Genomic DNA, 18,427 nt, shown 5'->3' on the forward strand with positions numbered 1-18,427 from the left:
TTCACATTGAAACATAACATTTTTACTTGTTATACAAATAATGAATGTCTGAATGTAAATAATCAACTGGGGAAGTTTCAGAGTGATATCTATTAATTCACATTTTTACCCTGTTGACCTCAGGTGTCTTGCCTTCAGTCATTTATCAAACAGAAACGCTTCTCTTCTCTTTGTATATAACTCAGATAAAACAAGCCATTTGAAGACCTTTTTGAACTTTGTATCTTCATTTTGTTTACTATTTCCTGACATGTATAATGGAAATTATTGTTAACGGCAGCCCTGAAGCCTACTGTAGGTTCTAACAAATCAAAAGTACACCCCAGCTTGTGTGTTTTACTTCTGTCGAAGCTAAACAAGAACAAGGTCATGTGTGTATTGTGTGCAACGAAGTTCTAGCAAAAAAGCTTAAAGACAACAAAAGGATATTTTGCTTTTTATGCTGCAAAGCAACCACGTCTCAGCTGGTTATTGTACTGATGTTATCTTTAGCTCCATTCATGTTTTATTTATCTCTAGATAATTCTTTGTTTGTTACATAAACCTTAAATGATGTTTACATATTGACTTACTGATAGGGTTGCACGGAATCCAGATTTTTGGGGTTCGGCCGAATACCGAATCCACTGGTTAAGATTCTGCAGAATCCGAAACCGAATACCGAATCCTACTCCCATCCTCAGTCCATTAACACAGTAAACACATTAATGAAGTAATGAAGTAAGAAAATGAGTAATTTGCCGTGCATGAAGTTGCTGCATTTTGGCTGCTGTCTGTAGATTTGTTTCAGATGTTCCATACGCAAACGTTTTAACAGCGGCGATGTTGTGTATAACAAACCGCCATTGCAAATTGAACATGTAGCTGGACCTGAATGGCCTTCTTTGGACTGAAAGTACTGCCAAACAACACTTTTTTCTGCTCACGAGTTCCATTTTCACTTTCTCGCAGCCTACCGCGTTGAACGCTCCACCTACGTAAACACCTTCCCGTAACCAACGGCGGCGGCGCTACGTCGACCAGCGTAGCGCGCGTAGTTTCCCGTCGGAAAGCCCAATATATGGCCGAATCCAAAGCCGAATCCTGGATTCGGTGCATCCCTGCTTACTGACTAACTAAAAATGCTCATTGCTAACTAGTAAATGATTAAATGATGAACTGATTTTGGTCTCTCTCTGGCCCGCCAGGCTATGCAGCATGTTTGGATGGAGGGGAACTCTCCTACCAAGTGCGACCGCTGTCACAGAAGCATCAAGTGTTACCAGGGCCTGACGGGCCTGCACTGTGTCTGGTGTCACATCACTGTGAGTTGCTGCCTCATGTAGACACAGATCATTCTTTTTAGGTTACACTCTAATCCAGTGTTTCTCAAATGGGGGTATGTGTACCCCCTAGGGGTACTTTGGAGGACTGTAGGGGGTATGTGAAACTTTTTGCTAAATGTTTTTCAGTTACAACGCTGTAGTGACTACTGTCTTTTTTTCTCCAAGTTTTCTCGCTTTTTTCAAAGTTTTTGTCTCTTTTGTCAAAGTTTTTTTTTCCTGCTTTTTTCAAAGTTTTTGTCTCTTTTTTCGACTTCCTTCTTTCTACCGTCTCTATTTTTTTTTTGTCGCCTTTTTTCATCATCATTTAAATGTTTTCCAGGTACAAGGCTGTTGGTTAGTAAATCTATCGCTGACATCGCTATATATAAATATTTTTGGTAGAAAAACAAAATCTACATAAAGAGGAACACTCTAATGTAGACTTTGTTTTTCTACCAAAAATGATTTGCGCTGGTTAGAGGGTACATTAGCTGTGGTGTACATTATAAACCAAATGCCAAATCTTGACACTAAAAAATAGGTTTAATAAAGGTTTATTTTATAGGAATCCGCCTTTTGTCCCCACAATGTGATTAATTCAAGCACTGTAACACTTTTATTCATTTTACTTGGCATTGCTTTTCAAATCCACTAGATGTCACCGCTGACTTGGAGTTTGCTCAACATTAATCCTGCTCTTAAAACTCTCAAGTCCACACAGTTGTTCTACTTCCAACATGAAAAGGATCCTGCATAGAAATACATATGAATAACTTTCTGATTTACGGCCTGAGAAATAATCTGTATATACCGTCAGGGTAAACAAGCTCAAAAGTGAAGTGTCTCATACTTGGTAGCGTTTGATAAAGTGAGTCTCACAGATGGATTTACGCCCACAGTTGTGATGTTTCTGCTTCTCCTCTCCTCCGTAGCTCCATAATAAGTGTGCATCTAACGTGAAGCCGGAGTGTGACGGAGGAGCCTTGAGGGACCACACTCTGTTGCCTTCGTACATCTGCCCCGTTGTCTTGGTGAGGATGCTGTTTTTCTCTCTCTGCTGTCCACAAACAAGACTGCCACAGATGGAGGAATAGTTCCAGTATTATATCATTCTCTACAAAAAAAAAACATTTTCAGAATGCTTGAGCTGACTGTTGAGATTTGGGGCGGCAACTAACAATTATTTTCATTGTCGATTAATTTGTCAATTATTTTCTCAATTAATTGTCAGGTCTATAAAATGGCCAAAAAAGGCAAAAAATGTGGATCAGTGTTTCCCAAAGCCCATAACTTCCTCAAATGTCTTTAATTTTTCTCCACAACTCAAAGATATTCAGTTAACTGTCACAGAAGAGTAAAGAAACTAGAACATATTCGCATTTAACAAGCTGACATCAGAGAATTTTTAGACTCAAACCGATTAATTCTGTCTTGTTTTAAAACCTGCATCTAAAACATTTAAGAAGCTGGAATTTTTTTTAAATGACTCAAACCGATTATCAAAATAGTTGGCAATTAATTTGATAGTCGACAACTAATCGATTAATCTTTGCAGCTCTAGTTGTGATTGTGCAGTAGACATTTGAAATGTGAACTCAGTTGCCAGTTTATTAGGTACACCTAGCTCAAGCTGATGCAGTCTAATATAAAGGTCCTGCATTACATCCTCCCTTCCTGAAGGTTATGATCATTTTGGAGGCTGTAGCTTGTGGTTATAGCATACAGAGAGGTGTTTCTGATAGTTAGCCTACAATCATTGACAAATGGGTTGGGAAAAAAATGATAGAAACCCCCGTCAGTATAACGCAATACAGTTCAACAGCACCACAAACGGCAGCATCCACAATGATCATGAATCAACACCTCTCTGAAACAGTTTCAAGAAAAACTGAAAGATTATTGAACTGAATTGAATTGAAATGTCTTTAATGTCCCCAAGGGGCAATTTGGTTCACAACAGGTAGCCAACACATAGACATTCGCACAAAACACATAAAAACATGAAATAATAAATAGATAAGAACATAAATACACATGTACACTTTACTTCAAAAAATGAAAAAATATGTGCTGTGACATATTTTGATAGAAACCCAACAGCTGATGATACAAATGATCTCAGGTATCTGTTAGACCTGGCACGTTTTTGGGAGGTATGCCTCCTTCCTGATGGTAGGAGGTGGCCAAAATGGCCAGTCTGTTTTTGTTGTTCACGCTCAAATTGCCAAACCAGCAGATCAAAGCAAAGGTTAAAATTGACTCAACCAAGGATGAATACAACATTTTCAGAAGTGATCTGTTAACATTAAACCCCTTCAACTTTCTCGGATTGGCCTTTTTTTTACATATAGTAGTATATTCTTCATGAAAGGACGATTTATTGCAGGACTGTATGATGCTGCATTAGCTTGAGTGTGTGCTATTGTAGAGTGCATAGTTATGTATAATTTTCCATTTATCCTTAATAAATGTAACTTCAAGAACTCAAACCACTCCTGCAACTCTATCCACTTTTCTGCTGTTCATGTGCAGCTCAGTATGATCCAGACTGTACCCAATGTGTTTGCCAAACATTGCCAAATGCTTCAGTGTTTCTTCTATTTGCTCCAACAAGGACCACACTTCTAAGAGAAATAGCACTTCAAGCCATATTTTGAGAATTGTTTAATTAAAGTTTGTACAAATAATTAGATAGCTCTTTTCTGCTGTGAAACCTTTGAATGCGACCACAGCGACTGTTCTCTGTCAATGAGGAAATTAACTATTACTTTACAAATGGTTTGTCGTTGAACAATTTGCAGATGTAATCCTTGATGCACTGATAAAAATTGTAATCAGGGCCTCATTATGGTTCTTATGAAACATATTTGTGTTATTGCTATTAAATGGCCCGTAATGCCCACTGGAAGCCTCCCTTTGGAGGTATTACTGGAAGGTCCAGCCAGGCCCCCAGGAAGTGTGCCGGGCTTTGAAGCTAATTTGACATAGCGACCAATCAGTAGAGTTACAACTCCCGTGTCCGCCATTTGATGCCCTCTGCCCCGAAAAAAATACTTCCCATAGATTTACATGGCGAAAGAGACATCTGTAAATCAGTGGATACATTTTTTTGAGCGTAACAACCCCCGCGAAATGACTCGTCTCACTATCTGAATTTGATCTATTCGGTCCAATATAATTTGGAAAGTCTAGAAGAGACTCATGATTAAATCATTTCATCCCTTTTCAAGTCAGCGGAGCGCTTAAGCCGGAAGTAGCCGGCTCGGCCGGCGGAGGTCTCTAGTGCCCCTTCCTTTATGGGCAGCATATTGCGGAACTAGTGCCGATTATCCAGGTCATTTTATTCGCGGAACTTTTTTGTGCCACTGAGCAATTCTCATAGGAATAAACAGGGCTCTGCCTCGAACGCTGTATCCAGGTCTTCCACACCTCAAGAGCTGGAAAACATTGACAAGTAGGATGTACTTACTTAGCGTGCTGCCACCACATCCTGAACCTGGTATTAGTGACACGCTGCCAATCAACAGATTTTCTTCTAATAAGTCCTGTCAGACCATCATGTCCACCAAACCCTGCCTCAATTTCACACTTCTTTATTGGGGTTTGTGGTCTGACTTCTCAATTTTCCTCAGAAATACCTCATTGAGAAGCTGATTTATATGCATGTTATCCATATTCATAGAGGGCATTTCAAACATTAATACAAGGAAACATGCACCTGCAGAATATTTAAAACTCATTAAAAAAGTGCATGCAGGGAAACAGGTTTCATAAATCATGATATTTCCAACTCATTTCCTGGTTATCCTCCATAAACAACATGAAATCAAGGAGAGGGTTAACTTTTCTGAAAATAATCGCTGTCACTCTCATACTTTCTCTAACACACACACACACACACACACACACACACACACACACACACACACACACACACACACACTAGAGCTGTAACCAAGCCTTAAAAGCTAGGCCCGACAAGGCCCTAGCTTGACAGAATTTGGCCTGAACCCGACAAGTACATTGACAGCTTTTTAAAAGGCCGAACCCGTTTACAACCCGACATTATTCAAATTATTATTCAAATGTACTTTAACAGAATGTCGCATCTTTTAGCATTTCACATAACCCACTGGCTCATTATTCTCATTATGCACATGGTCAAAAGTTTTCCACACCTCAGACTTGGCTTTCTTTGCAGGTGCAAACAAAACCTAATCGCCAGAGGCCAGCCTCCGTTTCACATCCTCAGCATCCATTTTTGCACTAATCGAAATGTATCACCTGACGGCTCATTGAACGCGCAACCAAGAGCGCAAGCCCGAGCCTGGCCCGAGCCTGTGTAAAATGATAGGAATCAGCTCTAACAAATACACACACACACTTGCCGGCCCTGCTATTCTCTTAAAGAGATCAACGCACAAGTATAACCTTCAGGCCACTTACGTAGGCTATGGCGGAAGCTCTGCGTGGAGCATAAATCACGCTTACATAAGACGTCTGGTCCTTGGTTGCTTAACTGTGTACCCATAACCGTCTTCCTCCTTCCACAGGACCGTCATTCTGTGGTGAAGCGCGGTGAGGGGGAGTCGCCACCTAGCACCAGCCCCGATGACATCACTCAGATTTTCAAGTTCTCCCCTGGAGACGGACAAGCGCTGCAGGTATGCAGGTCCAGCTTCCAGCAGTCATCCAATCCCGTATGACGTTAAAGTGACCTCTCAAAGCTGGTTAGCTGATGCCTGAGGCCGTTTCTTTTCTTCCTGTCTGCAGATCACCCCTCTCCCAGGTACTCACCCGCTTCTCGTCCTGGTCAATCCCAAGAGTGGAGGGAGACAGGGGGAGCGGTAAGTTCCCGCCACCCACGGGCCTTCAACTGTGGTCTGCCGTTGCAGACCATGCATACAGGGGATAGCCATTGGCTTCTCATAAACAATTTTAAAACCTGATGATTTTATAGGTCAAAGAGAATTGGTGCCCTTTATTTAAAATTTGGGATTTTTTTGTTAGTTAAGTTATTAGTAGGTTTTAGATTTTAAAGAAACGAGTGAAAGCTTTAAAAACAGAAAACAATCATTCAGAAACCTACGTTGTTATTGACGCTAAAAGTCCCCATTAGCGTCATATCTAAACACGCTTTATCTAAACGCGCTTGGTCGGGACTATAATTGGTGTCTCTTTTGACGCAGTTAGGTTAAGGAAAAGCTTGTGGGTGGGCTTATAAAAAGGTATGTTTCCATGACACGCAGGACAAGAACGGGACAGTTGGATTTTGGAAAAGAAGAATGGGACGGTTGGGTTTAGGAAAAGAAGAACAGGACAATAAGGTTTAGTAAAAGAAGAACGGGACAGTTGGGTTTACGAAAAGAAGAACGGGACAGTTGGGTTTAGTAAAAGAAGAACGGGACAGTTGGATTTAGGAAAAGAAGAACGGGACAGTTGGGTTTAGTAAAGGAAGAACGGGACAGTTGGATTTAGTAAAGGAAGAACGGGACAGTTGGATTTAGTAAAGGAAGAACGGGACAGTTGGATTTAGTAAAAGAAGAACAGGACAGTTGGATTTAGTAAAGGAAGAACGGGACAGTTGGGTTTAGGAAAAGAAGAACGGGACAGTTGGGTTTAGGAAAAGAAGAACGGGACAGTTGGGTTTAGGAAAAGGCCAAACGTCCGTATTTAACGAGTTCAGAGTGAGAACGGGTAGAATCAGTACCTTTGGATACCCAGATATGGCACGATTAAATGAGTCTTTTGGGCCTTTATCTGAAAATCAAACCACACTTCAGGAAGCTGATTTCTGCCACAAAGGGCACTATATGTTCTGCACCTCCCTGCCGTCCCTCTCAATGCTGCAATTTAAATATGACAAGGGCTGTACATAAATATCTTCGATGTTTCATTCTTCTATCTTCTTTCTCCCAACCTTCCAAACAGCGGAGACAAATTATACCCTGTTGCTCTGTCTCGGGCTGACACTACCATAGCAACCCACTCTTTATTACCATTAGAAAGGAAATTACTCTCTATTTATAGACATTACAAGAACAAAAATAATAATTTAGAACGGGAAACCAGAGGCTGTTGTATTGCTATTTGTGTCAGTGTGAAAAAAAGAAGAAAAAGCTTTTCTTTCAGTTACATAACATGGTTGGTGTGATTGATGAACTTATCAGAAGTTGTATGGGCTTCTGTCCTACACACATTGTCTAAATCTGTGTTATCCACTGAGTAATATAAACTTATCTCATGTACCTGGGAGTAGTGTAGATCTAACACCAAGGCTGAGGCATACATTCACTTGTTTATATAAGGCTACGTTCAGACTGCAGGCAAAAGTGGGGTAAAGTGACCAGGTCGGACTTCTTCAGAAGTAGTGTGAACACTCAAATCTAGCCCAGATCAGATTTTTTTACGAGATTCAGGCCACTTCCATATGTGGTCAGACCCAGGTCTGGTTTTTCAATGTGGCCGCATTGTGAACAACCAAGGCGGATTTGATGCGACTTTTACGTCAATAACCCTCGCTGCGCCCTCTCTCCCCGCGGGGAGGGACGGGGCCCCCTGCTCCCAGTGTGGCTGTCATCCGGGGCGGACTGTCCTCAGTGCGCCCCAACCGCATTGCGTCGCTAGAGAGGATCGGCCACATAAAAGGTGTCAGGGGTCTACGCCGATTTCGGCAACCCATCCGAACCGTCTTGAAACACGGACCAAGGAGTCTAATGCGCGCAGTCAGAAGGTCGTCCCGTGGCGCAATGAAAGTGAGGACCGGCGCGCGCTCACTGAGGTGGGATCCCAGTCCCTCGGGGTCGGGCGCATCGCCGGCCCGTCTCGCCTGCACCGCCAGGGAGGTGGAGCGTGAGCGCGTGCGATAGGACCCGAAAGATGGTGAACTATGCCCGGGCAGGGCGAAGCCAGAGGAAACTCTGGTGACGTGCAAATCGGTCGCCCGGTCACACAGACCTCTGTGGTGAATTTGCAGCCATAACCCCAAAAAAAAGCCAAAATAGCCAATTTTGCTCTCTTTCTCTTCATTCTTCTCCTCCTCAGTACCTGCTCATTAATGTTACGGCTGCCATTGCACAAACATTTTGAAATAAAAGCGAAAATGCTGACTTCCTCCATAACCTCCCTAACTTTAGTGCAACAGCTTGCTGCATCTGATGTCATTGTTATTGTTCTTTTGCGCATACGGGTCAGATCGAAACCGCAAAAGTTCACACTGGAATCTCATACAGGCCACATTTTAAAAGGTAATGTGAACAGCCAAACAAAAAATTGGATCTGAGCAAAGAAATCAGAATTAAGCATTAAGACTTGCGGTGTGAACGTAGCCTAAATGTATTCAAGTAGTCTGCCTAACCTCCATTGGATTGTAGAAGCATATTAGCAACCAGTAAAATTGCCTGCATGAGACGTGTACGAGGATAATTGTGCAAGCTTCAATGGGCACTTTATGTAACCCTCACAAGGTTACAGGAAACTGCTGTGTCGACATGCAGCTCGCTAATACACTGATAATTTGTGAGATGGAAGAGATGGAAGAGTGAAGAGCATGCAAACTAAAACTCTCCACTTCTTCATCTCTCTCTTTTGTATTATGCCTCATCTTCCTGATCTCTGGAATGATTATTTCTGTACATTTCAGACAGAAAATGCAGAAGAACAGATTATTTAAGATGTGTGTGGAGGTTGTACAGAAGTCACTTCCCATATGATGCTTCCACTGAGTTACATTTACAAACCCAAGATTTGATTTCTATGGCTGCACCATTCCCTTAAATGTAATATTCTAGATCTTCCCTGAAGATTAACCTGACATGTATTTTATATCTCGGGAAACGTTGGATTCTGATGTACAACCAGTGTTGGGAAGGATACTTTCAAAACATATTTCGTTACAGAATAGTAACGTATTCCGTTATCAACCAAAGTATTCAGAATACGTTACTCAGATTGAGTAACGTATTCTGAATACTTTGATTACTTCAGGATTACTTCTACATTGAATTGCGTTTTATAAGTGTAGGAATGCGACATCCCATCCAGCTTACTAAACAGGCATATTATGGTGTGTTCTTTTCATTCCAACTGGCTGAATGTGTACCTGAACAAGCAGATAGATTATTGTATTGGTGGTCCCGAACTGCATACTACAAAAATCTAACCGCGGTCTAAGCTACCACGAGCTAATTTTAGCTAACGTTAGCTAGCATGTCAAACGGGGCTGTCAGTCTTTAAACGGCTCTGGAGCTAGTAAATCAGCACGTATACGTATAGGAGAATGGAAAGTCCCACGTCAATGTTAAAATAGCAAGGTGACCAGTAAAACTACAGCAGACGACTACTCTTGGCTAATTAAAAAAATAACTTACTTTAAGATGCTTCTTCAGGTTGGAAGTGGAGTAATTTGGAGCTGAAAGAAGGCTGGTTGCTGGCAAGCAGAGGCTGCACTGCACATTTATATTTCGTTCTCCCTGTTCTTTCTTTAATGTGAAATGCTGTTTGAATTTGCAAGATAGAAACTTATTCCTGCCCAGGCTGTGTCGTGCCGGTTCCGACTCCATTGTGACTGATCACGGAGCTAATTTTTTCAATTTCATATCGGGGCTTCTGGAAAATGCGATAGAGTTGCCTTTTATTCAGAGTGAATAAACTCGTGAAATAGTGAAGTATTGTCATGTAATCCATTGATTTCAACAATGTAACTGTATTCTAAATACCAACTATTTAAATTGTAACTGTAACGGAATACAGTTACTCATAATTTGTATTCTGAATACGTAACGCCGTTACATGTATTCCGTTACTCCCCAACACTGTGTACAACTTTAAACATACAGTAGTTGAAATTTGGCTGCACAACAATACTTTATAGAGATGGAAACATCAATTTGTTCCATCAGAGTTTAAAGGATCCTAAACATCATGCAATTTTGGGCAGTTGGAGGCAAACGTTGTGAGAAAAATGTTGTGTTTTTTTGGTGTTTTTAAAAATTTGCAAAGATGGATGATGAGAGTTAATGACATGTCGTTGAAACAAAAGAATAATTGGTTACACTTTACTTGAAGGTAGCTACATAAGAGTGACATGACACTGTCATGAACGTGTCATAAACATTATAAACAGTCATAAACGTTTATGACATAACGCTTCTGTCATTCGGTTTTTGTCATGACAAGTTAGGGTTAGGGTCCATGTGTCATAACAGTGTCATGTGTTCATGACACTGTCATGTCACTCTAATGTAGATACCTTCAAGTAAAGTGTTACCGAATAATTCACCAAAAGGATCTTTCCGCTGCTCCATCAATCACGAAATAAACCCTTAATTCACAGAGTTGGCTGTCTCCCTCTGCCGTTGCCCACTGAGCAGCAGCTCTCACTCGTTCTTCAGATGCAAAGAATTAAATTAAAACAATTCAGTAATATGACAAAAATCGGCCAAAAAATTTCAACCAGCCATGTACTCAGCAAATCGCCGATAGCTGATATATTCGTCCAATCACCCAACCCTGATCTCCACATCTTAGCGCTAGGATTCACCAGACATTTATTGCAGCATCTGATCTGACGTTCCTTAAAAGGGATATTTTTAGACACAAATGCAACCAAGATTTTTATTAGACCCATCCAGCACATTGTGACATTACAGTAATTGCACTTATTTCACATTGTGAAGGGGGCTTTATGGGCTGAGGTACTTACCGTTTTCATTCTTGGAACATATAGATGAAAACTCTTTCATAATCTGGAACATTTAACTTGTATAAGGCTGATGTAATGATTGGCAAATTGCGTATGCTGGTCAATGTACTCCATAGGCGCTCCCTGTATTTTTAACTATTTCAGATGTTCTCTCTTCTGTCTTTCTCTCTTCTTCCAGGGTACTGAGGAAGTTCAGGTACCTACTAAACCCCAGGCAGGTGTACAGTTTGGACCAAGGGGGACCAATGGTAGGGTAAGTCTGCTGCATTTGTCCCTTTGTCGCTATTTTGATGTCGGTGAATGAATAGAGCAGCCATCTTTGTCCCAGGATACTGTTTCTAATGTAGGCCTCAGCCATCAGAGCGTTATGTTATATATATATATATATATATATATATATATATATATATATATATATATATAACATATATATCTGAGGTTGAGCATGCCTGTTAGAACATGTAAAAGTAAACTTCAGACTATCGTTCAGTGGATAAAGAATTGATATACAGAGCCACATACAAAGAAATAAAGCTGTTATTTATTGAAATATGGAAATTTATGTTTCTGTGACTTTAAAGCTGGGGTAAACTGTTTTCTGAAAAGAGCAACACCAGAATTGTGTAGCCCTCCTCCTGCAGCTCTGTCCTCAGCCCCTCTCTTCATACAGTAACCTGTATGAGTATTAGTTATTCATTTCAATCATCCCAATCATCATTATGATCCCGATGGCTTTATATCGACGATTCTATGAGAATTACTGTCCTGTTTTATTTGTAAAACACTTTGAGATGACTGATATCTGATATTGACACGTTACATTTTTTACTTTAAAACTCTTTTTAAGAAGTCTGTTTTATTTTCTATTTTGCGTTGCTTTGCAGTGAAGGCAGTTGTTGCCAATGCTGGAATAGCAACTTTCTCTGCAGGACTTTCTTCCATCGAATCAGGCTTTCACAATCTGAAGGGACGTGCATGCACATTTGCATTTGTAGAACAGCCAATTGGAAAACAGCCATTCTTTGAAATGATCTCTGATTGGCTAAAGTCTCCCGTCACGGGTTACATTTTCTAAAGGCTGAAAATGGAGCCGAGAGGAGGTGCAGAAGTCTAGCTTTCTCTCAGAACACTTGAATTATAATGCTTTATTTTTATTTAATTATATGCTGAAAAGTTAATATGCAAGTTTTGCCCAATGATTCCATAAACAGAACCGCCTACCCTACCTTTAAGCTACATCAGGCGTTTGTATTTCAAAATGAAACCAACATTGTGAATATAAAGTACAGTTAGTTATTGTTCTGTCAGTGGGCTGTGTCTTTCTTTCATGTCAAACTAACCTGCTGAGGTGGGTGAAGGGTAATGGGAACATCGCATTACTGCTATGCTGTGCATTTGACCTCTTGACATACAGATGCACACACACACACACACACACACGCACACGCTCATACGTCAGAGCTGAGCACAGCTTGTACTTTGAAATGTACGCTGTTGCGCCTTTTGTGTATTCAAGGCAGAAAAATGCCCGACGCAGCTTAAGGGCTGTAAATGCTTTACCTTGAAGGTGAAGCACTCCCTTCACCATCCTGTCACTTCCATTTGTGTCTCTCTCCTCCCTTGTCTGTTCCCATGTCTCTCTCTCTCTCTCTCTCTCTCTCTCTCGCACACGCTCTCTGAGTCACGACTAGCAGAACTGCTGCCCTCGAGGGTCCATTGTAAGAAAAGCGACCCAGTGACGCACTCAGGTCTTAGGGGACAATGCTGTAGATGATACATGCGGCGTCAAACACAAACACTGCATTTACTCTCAAGTGTTATGGAGCGGGAGATTGGTCGGAGAATCGGCGCAGCGGGTGCGGTATTACATTCAATTTATCGCACCGTTGTGACGAAAAGAGAGCTGAGTCAGAAGGCAAAGCTCTCGATCTACCGGTCAGTTTTCCTTCCTACCCTCACCTATGGTCATGAAGGCTGGGTCATGACCGAAAGAACGAGATCCAGGGTACAAGCGGCCGAAATGGGTTTCCTCAGGAGGGTGGCTGGCGTCTCCCTTAGAGATAGGGTGAGAAGCTCAGTCATCCGTGAGGAGCTCGGGAGAGAGCCGCTGCTCCTTTGCGTCGAAAGAGCCAGTTGAGGTGGTTCGGGCATCTGGTAAGGATGCCCCTGGGCGCCTCCCCCTGGGAGGTGTTCCAGGCACGTCCAGCTGGGAGGAGGCCTCGGGAAGACCCAGGACTAGGTGGAGGGATTATATCTCCAACCTGGCCTGGGAACGCCTCGGGATCCTCCAGTCGGAGCTGGTTAATTTTTGCTCGGGAAAGGGAAGTTTGGGGTCTCCTGCTGGAGCTCCTCCCCCCGCGACCCGACACCGGATAAGCGGACGAAGATGGATGGATGGTGTTATGGTTAAAGATATTGTGATCTGAGCCTTTTGTAATTTTAATTTTTGTGATGTCTCTCCTACTGTATTACAGTTTAGTGATACAACTTCCTGCACTGCTGCTCATCCCACAAATGCATGTTCCTTACAAATGGGGCACAATTTGAAAGGGAACTAAACAGGCTTTCCAACGGTATGAGATTTATTGCCAAAAAGCATTGTTAACACAGAGAAATAATCCACCAAACACAAATGTCCTTACCTTTTGTGCTAAATTTAGTATAGTTGTGACATCCCAACCTTATCAATGTCCTGATGGCTCGTGTAAGGCACAGTTTCTGAATACGGACTGTGTGCATTTCTCTGTGGATTGAGCATTTTGATACTTTCACAGTATTTACCAGCTTTATGATAAAAAAAAAGACATACCCTTTTACAGTATGGGACCTTTAATAAAGAAGCTCCTTGTCGTACTCAACTCAAATTCAAGTGCATATGTGTCTGTTCTTCCGATGACACACATCTGAGCGCAGGGTGATGTAAAACTGTTATTCCTTAGCAGTGTGAGAGTTTAGCTGGTGCTGCTAAGAGTGTGAGAGAGGCTCTACAGTACGCACAAGGGGAATATTAACACATGCGTACAAATAAACACAGAGCTGAATACAGGTCTGTTAACACGTAGAGGGTCAACCTACTCTCAGCGGAACTCTCCACAACTGTTACTATGGGCTCCCTAGCAACAGGCTCAGCAGGCTTTAGGATGAGAGGCAGCTCACTCAGGGTAATTTGTTTAGGGAATGCAATAAATGTAAAAACCTCTTTGCTGATGCATATGTTTCTCCTAAACTCATACATAAAGCATAGCCACAGTCAGGATTATGTGGCTTGATTAAAATTTTATGTTGACATGGAAAGGTTTTGGTTGGATGCGACACACAGCTCCATGTTGTGGAAATATCCCCACGACGAGTGCACGTTGGTATAGTTTCTCTGCATTAGAGGGGGCTGTTTGTCTCACGGCCTCTGCTTCATCTGACCCGATCCAGGAATAATCCAGCACCTACTTTGATTTGACTGGACCACTGGAAAACGGATATTTAGGAGTATATGTTTAGACTGTTAAGACTTAAAGGTGCTGTAGGTAGGATTGTGGAGATCCAGGACTTAGCCAAAGAATTTGAACATCGACAACGTCTCAGTCCCTCCCCCCTCCTTTCCGCTAAAGCCCAAAACCGTCTCATAAGCCCCTCCCCCCCCACCAAGGGAGAATGAATGTGTGTGCATGAGCAGTGATTGACACGCAGTTAGACCCCGGCCCTTATTGGTGCATCTGAACAGGGAGCGGTGGATTTTTGCAAAATGCACTACAGGCTGTAGGTGGTGCCAGAGGAGCTGGATTTTCTTATTACCTGCTTCATGTAGTTCTACTGGAACATAGGTTCAGTTTCAGCAAATATGACAAGTCTTACCTACTGCACCTTTATGTTGTGTTAATGTTGAGGGAGCCTGACATCGTGTTAGTGCCACCACATCATCAGAGCAAATCGCTACACTGAATAAGTATTAGCTGCACAACACCACATTCTTTTTATTCTGAGGCGCGGACCTGGTTTAGAAGGTATATGTGCTGTTACTGAGCAGGACCAGGTGGTCGGTGTGAAAGGGGTCTGTGCCCTGTATGCAGCTGTCTCATGATGGAAAGAGATGAAAGCTACTGTCGACACCTTTGTCCCAACGCACATTAAAGGTCCCTTTGAAGGGCACGCACTCTGTGACTGGTTTCTAGGGAAAGGATTGGAGTGAACGCAGCTGGAGAGGGCACACATTGATTACACCTTCTATCTCTGTCTTGTTTTTCTCTCTCTCTCTCTTTCCCTGTCCCTCTGCCCATCAGCCTTTTAGCTCATGCCATTAAATCATTCAGAGCTTTAAGTCCCTGTCTCAACCGTTCTGAAATCCAATCTAAGGATTATCACCTGTAATACACGCTGGCATTGAGATTGAGGACCCTTGTGTAGAAAAAGACCAAACAATACATTCATACTGCATGTGTCGGTTAAACCTACTGAATCTTCTGTTGTCTTTCAGGCTCAACTTTTTCCATGATGTCCCTGATTTCCGGGTGCTTGCTTGCGGAGGTGACGGCACTGTGGGCTGGATCCTCGACTGTATAAGTACACAGATTCTAATAACAAAATCCAAATTTTTGGATCTTATGTTCATAGTTTGGGCCATGGTTTTTGTACTCATCAATTGAATGACCTTGTAAACAAACCATCCGATTGGCAAAACTGTTAAGACAGAAAAAACGATGGTTAAAGTTTTTACCCAAGCTGTCCATCATAAGCATCCATCACAGTTTATAGGCAGACTTTCTGGTTCAACTTTTACCGGCCGTATTTGCCGTAATCCTTAACACACAGTTTTACTGCGCAATGAGGGCTTATTAACGGCATTACAATGTACTCATGTTTGGTTTGACCTCAAAATAAAGTGGTAGACACATGAAACATGGCTAAAAAGTTGTCTTGGTCATAGTACACTATGTCGAAAAAGTGATAAAAAAAAGCAATAATATAGTGTTACGACCGGCTCACAGGCCACAACAAAACAGGGAGATGCACAGTCAACTTAACAATAATGAAGTTGTTTTGGACCCCAGGAAGACTAGCTGGTCGTCTAGGCGTCAGCTAATGGGGATCCTTATAATAAATACAAATACAAAAGTGACATTTTTCAAAGAAAAATGTAAACATGAAGGCGATGAGGCGTGGTTGTCAGTATCAGCGATGTATGAAAGTCTATGGATGCAGCGAAAAATGTGTGGTGCATGTTGTCAGTAGCTAACGAAGGAAATAACTAAACACAATGAGATCATGATGGTGCTCGGTCAAGGGAACGCTGCACACTGGTCTCGGGGCATGCAGGGTTAAATAGCCTGGGAGGACTGGCCAGATGCTTCCAGTCCTCTCGTTGTCGCCTCAGCCACAGACCTGCAAGTTCACAAGACAGACCCCCCAGTATACATGCACGACAATGGGCTCAAAAGATGTCTTGGCTGCATCCTGTCTGATCATCTGACAGATGTTATAGTGTACTATGTCAAAAAAGTGATAAAAAAGTCATAGTATGATATGTCGAAAAAAGTCATAGTATATCAAAAAAAGTCAAAGTATAATATGTCGAAAAAAGTCATAGTATAGTATATCAAAAAAAGTGATAAAAAGTCATAGTATAGCATGTCGAAAAAAAGCATATAGTTACTAGTTATGATGTTACGGAGCTACACAGTCGTTAATATGTAGGGGAATTAGTTCAAATGGTAGAGCGCTTGCTGCGCAAAGAAAATTTAAAAAATAAAGAGTCATTGAAAATGTACACTCACTCACCCAACAGAGGTTGCCTGCCCTCAGGGCAGAGTGGCCTACATCATTATGTGTCTGTAGGCAATTTTTTTTTTTAAATGAGGGAAGGCAACCTCTGTTACAGTGATTATCTAACGTCACAACAAGGGTACTGTTCATACAGCTAAAACAAAAACAATCACATTATTTATGATTGGCTAATGTGGGCTTACTTTGTGCTTACTTTAGCGAAGTTTACGGGATATAGGAAGCGCATGCGAGAGGTAGCAGGATCGATGCCTGCATTCTCCAGAGGAATTTAGATTCTTCTGTATTTTTTACTTGCTACTTACTGCCACCAATTACACAGAAACCTGCAACTGTCTTAACATACTATACTATGTCTTTTGACTTTACTATGTCTATGACTTTTTTTATCACTTTTTTCGATGTACTATTTAGCATTTCCTTCTCCAGTAGGCTTTGTTGTAGCAATGTTACCATGTTCTCTTATCGCTGCAATTATCTTATTATAATGCTGTCATAACCAATAGACACAATGGCGGAAGGGACAAAAATAAGCCCCCAGGTTGTTCTAGAAACAGTTGTTTCAAGACCTGTACCACTAACCAAATATAAGATTGATCTGTTTGTCTTTGCCTTTGCAGATAAGGCCAACTTTGCCAGGCACCCTCCAGTGGCCATCCTCCCTCTGGGCACGGGGAACGACCTGGCTCGCTGCATACGCTGGGGAGGAGGTGAGGCAATCACTTAATCATCTGTGTGTGTGTGTGTGTGTGTGTGTGTGTGTGCGTGCTTGTTTTGTGTAATTGTTCAGAGTGATTTCATCCTTGCGTAGACATTTCTGAAACTTAAACTTAAAAAACGTAAACGTAAAACCAACCCAGAGCAGCACAAGCCAGACAAATTTGAAGGCTTTACCACAGTGTTGCTTAGTGCCTCAGAATACACAATACTCTCACTTATTGTCACTGTCGGGTGAAAAACGTATGTGCCCTAAACCACTGTTTTTCAGGAAATTAAATAATTTAAAAACATTTTATTCAACTACTTTAGATGAACAAAATTGCCTCCTTACTGTTCACATTTTTGTAAAAACCCCAGACAGACTTAATGGGTGGCCAAGCATTGTGTTATAAAAAACATTTGGATTACAAAATATGGAGATACAAGGTTTCTGCCCGACAGCGAGGTTACGTGCCGTGGGATCTGATTTAAGTTTTAAACCATCTAGTAGAGAAAAAATAGATAGTAACTCATATAAATAAATGATGGCCCAGTTATTACAAACTAATGCTGTGCAGCCAAATATTCAAATTCACACAACTTGATTTCCTATCTTAGTGGAGATTCCAAAGTTTACAAAGATACCAAATGTTTCAGACTGAAGTTTGTGGAAATGTGTGTAAAATAATGCACAGCAAAGTAAATATGATACTTTCAGCGTAGAATAAGATGATTTTTTTGTGCCTTAAAGCTATATAAGGGGATGAAACATTCAGTTATAGATTTCTAGTTGTCCTCCCAATATTTAAGGGAAAAGAAAAATATATCAGATCATCTGTTAAGGTTCATTAAAGACAAAACGGGCATAACATTTGTAGTTGATTGACCTGATAGCAGTCTAAACAGTCTGTTCACACTCTATTAATGTTTAGAGAATGGCTGTGGTTTC

General features: G+C 41.5%; 1 protein-coding gene across 1 annotated transcript in view; it reads left to right on the top strand.

Annotated features, from left to right (window-relative positions):
• dgkg (diacylglycerol kinase, gamma) overlaps positions 1 to 18,427 on the top strand; it is a 115,965-nt gene that overhangs the window by 41,812 nt on the left and 55,726 nt on the right. Inside the window, exons 12-18 of the mRNA XM_028591639.1 lie at positions 1,188 to 1,304; positions 2,237 to 2,335; positions 5,858 to 5,968; positions 6,078 to 6,151; positions 11,186 to 11,260; positions 15,476 to 15,561; positions 17,400 to 17,489. Coding sequence (XP_028447440.1) covers positions 1,188 to 1,304; positions 2,237 to 2,335; positions 5,858 to 5,968; positions 6,078 to 6,151; positions 11,186 to 11,260; positions 15,476 to 15,561; positions 17,400 to 17,489 — 652 coding nt within the window. The remainder of the gene's footprint in view (positions 1 to 1,187; positions 1,305 to 2,236; positions 2,336 to 5,857; positions 5,969 to 6,077; positions 6,152 to 11,185; positions 11,261 to 15,475; positions 15,562 to 17,399; positions 17,490 to 18,427) is intronic.

Source organism: Perca flavescens, chromosome 11 (genome assembly GCF_004354835.1).
Source record: "Perca flavescens isolate YP-PL-M2 chromosome 11, PFLA_1.0, whole genome shotgun sequence".
Lineage (NCBI taxonomy): Eukaryota > Metazoa > Chordata > Actinopteri > Perciformes > Percidae > Perca > Perca flavescens.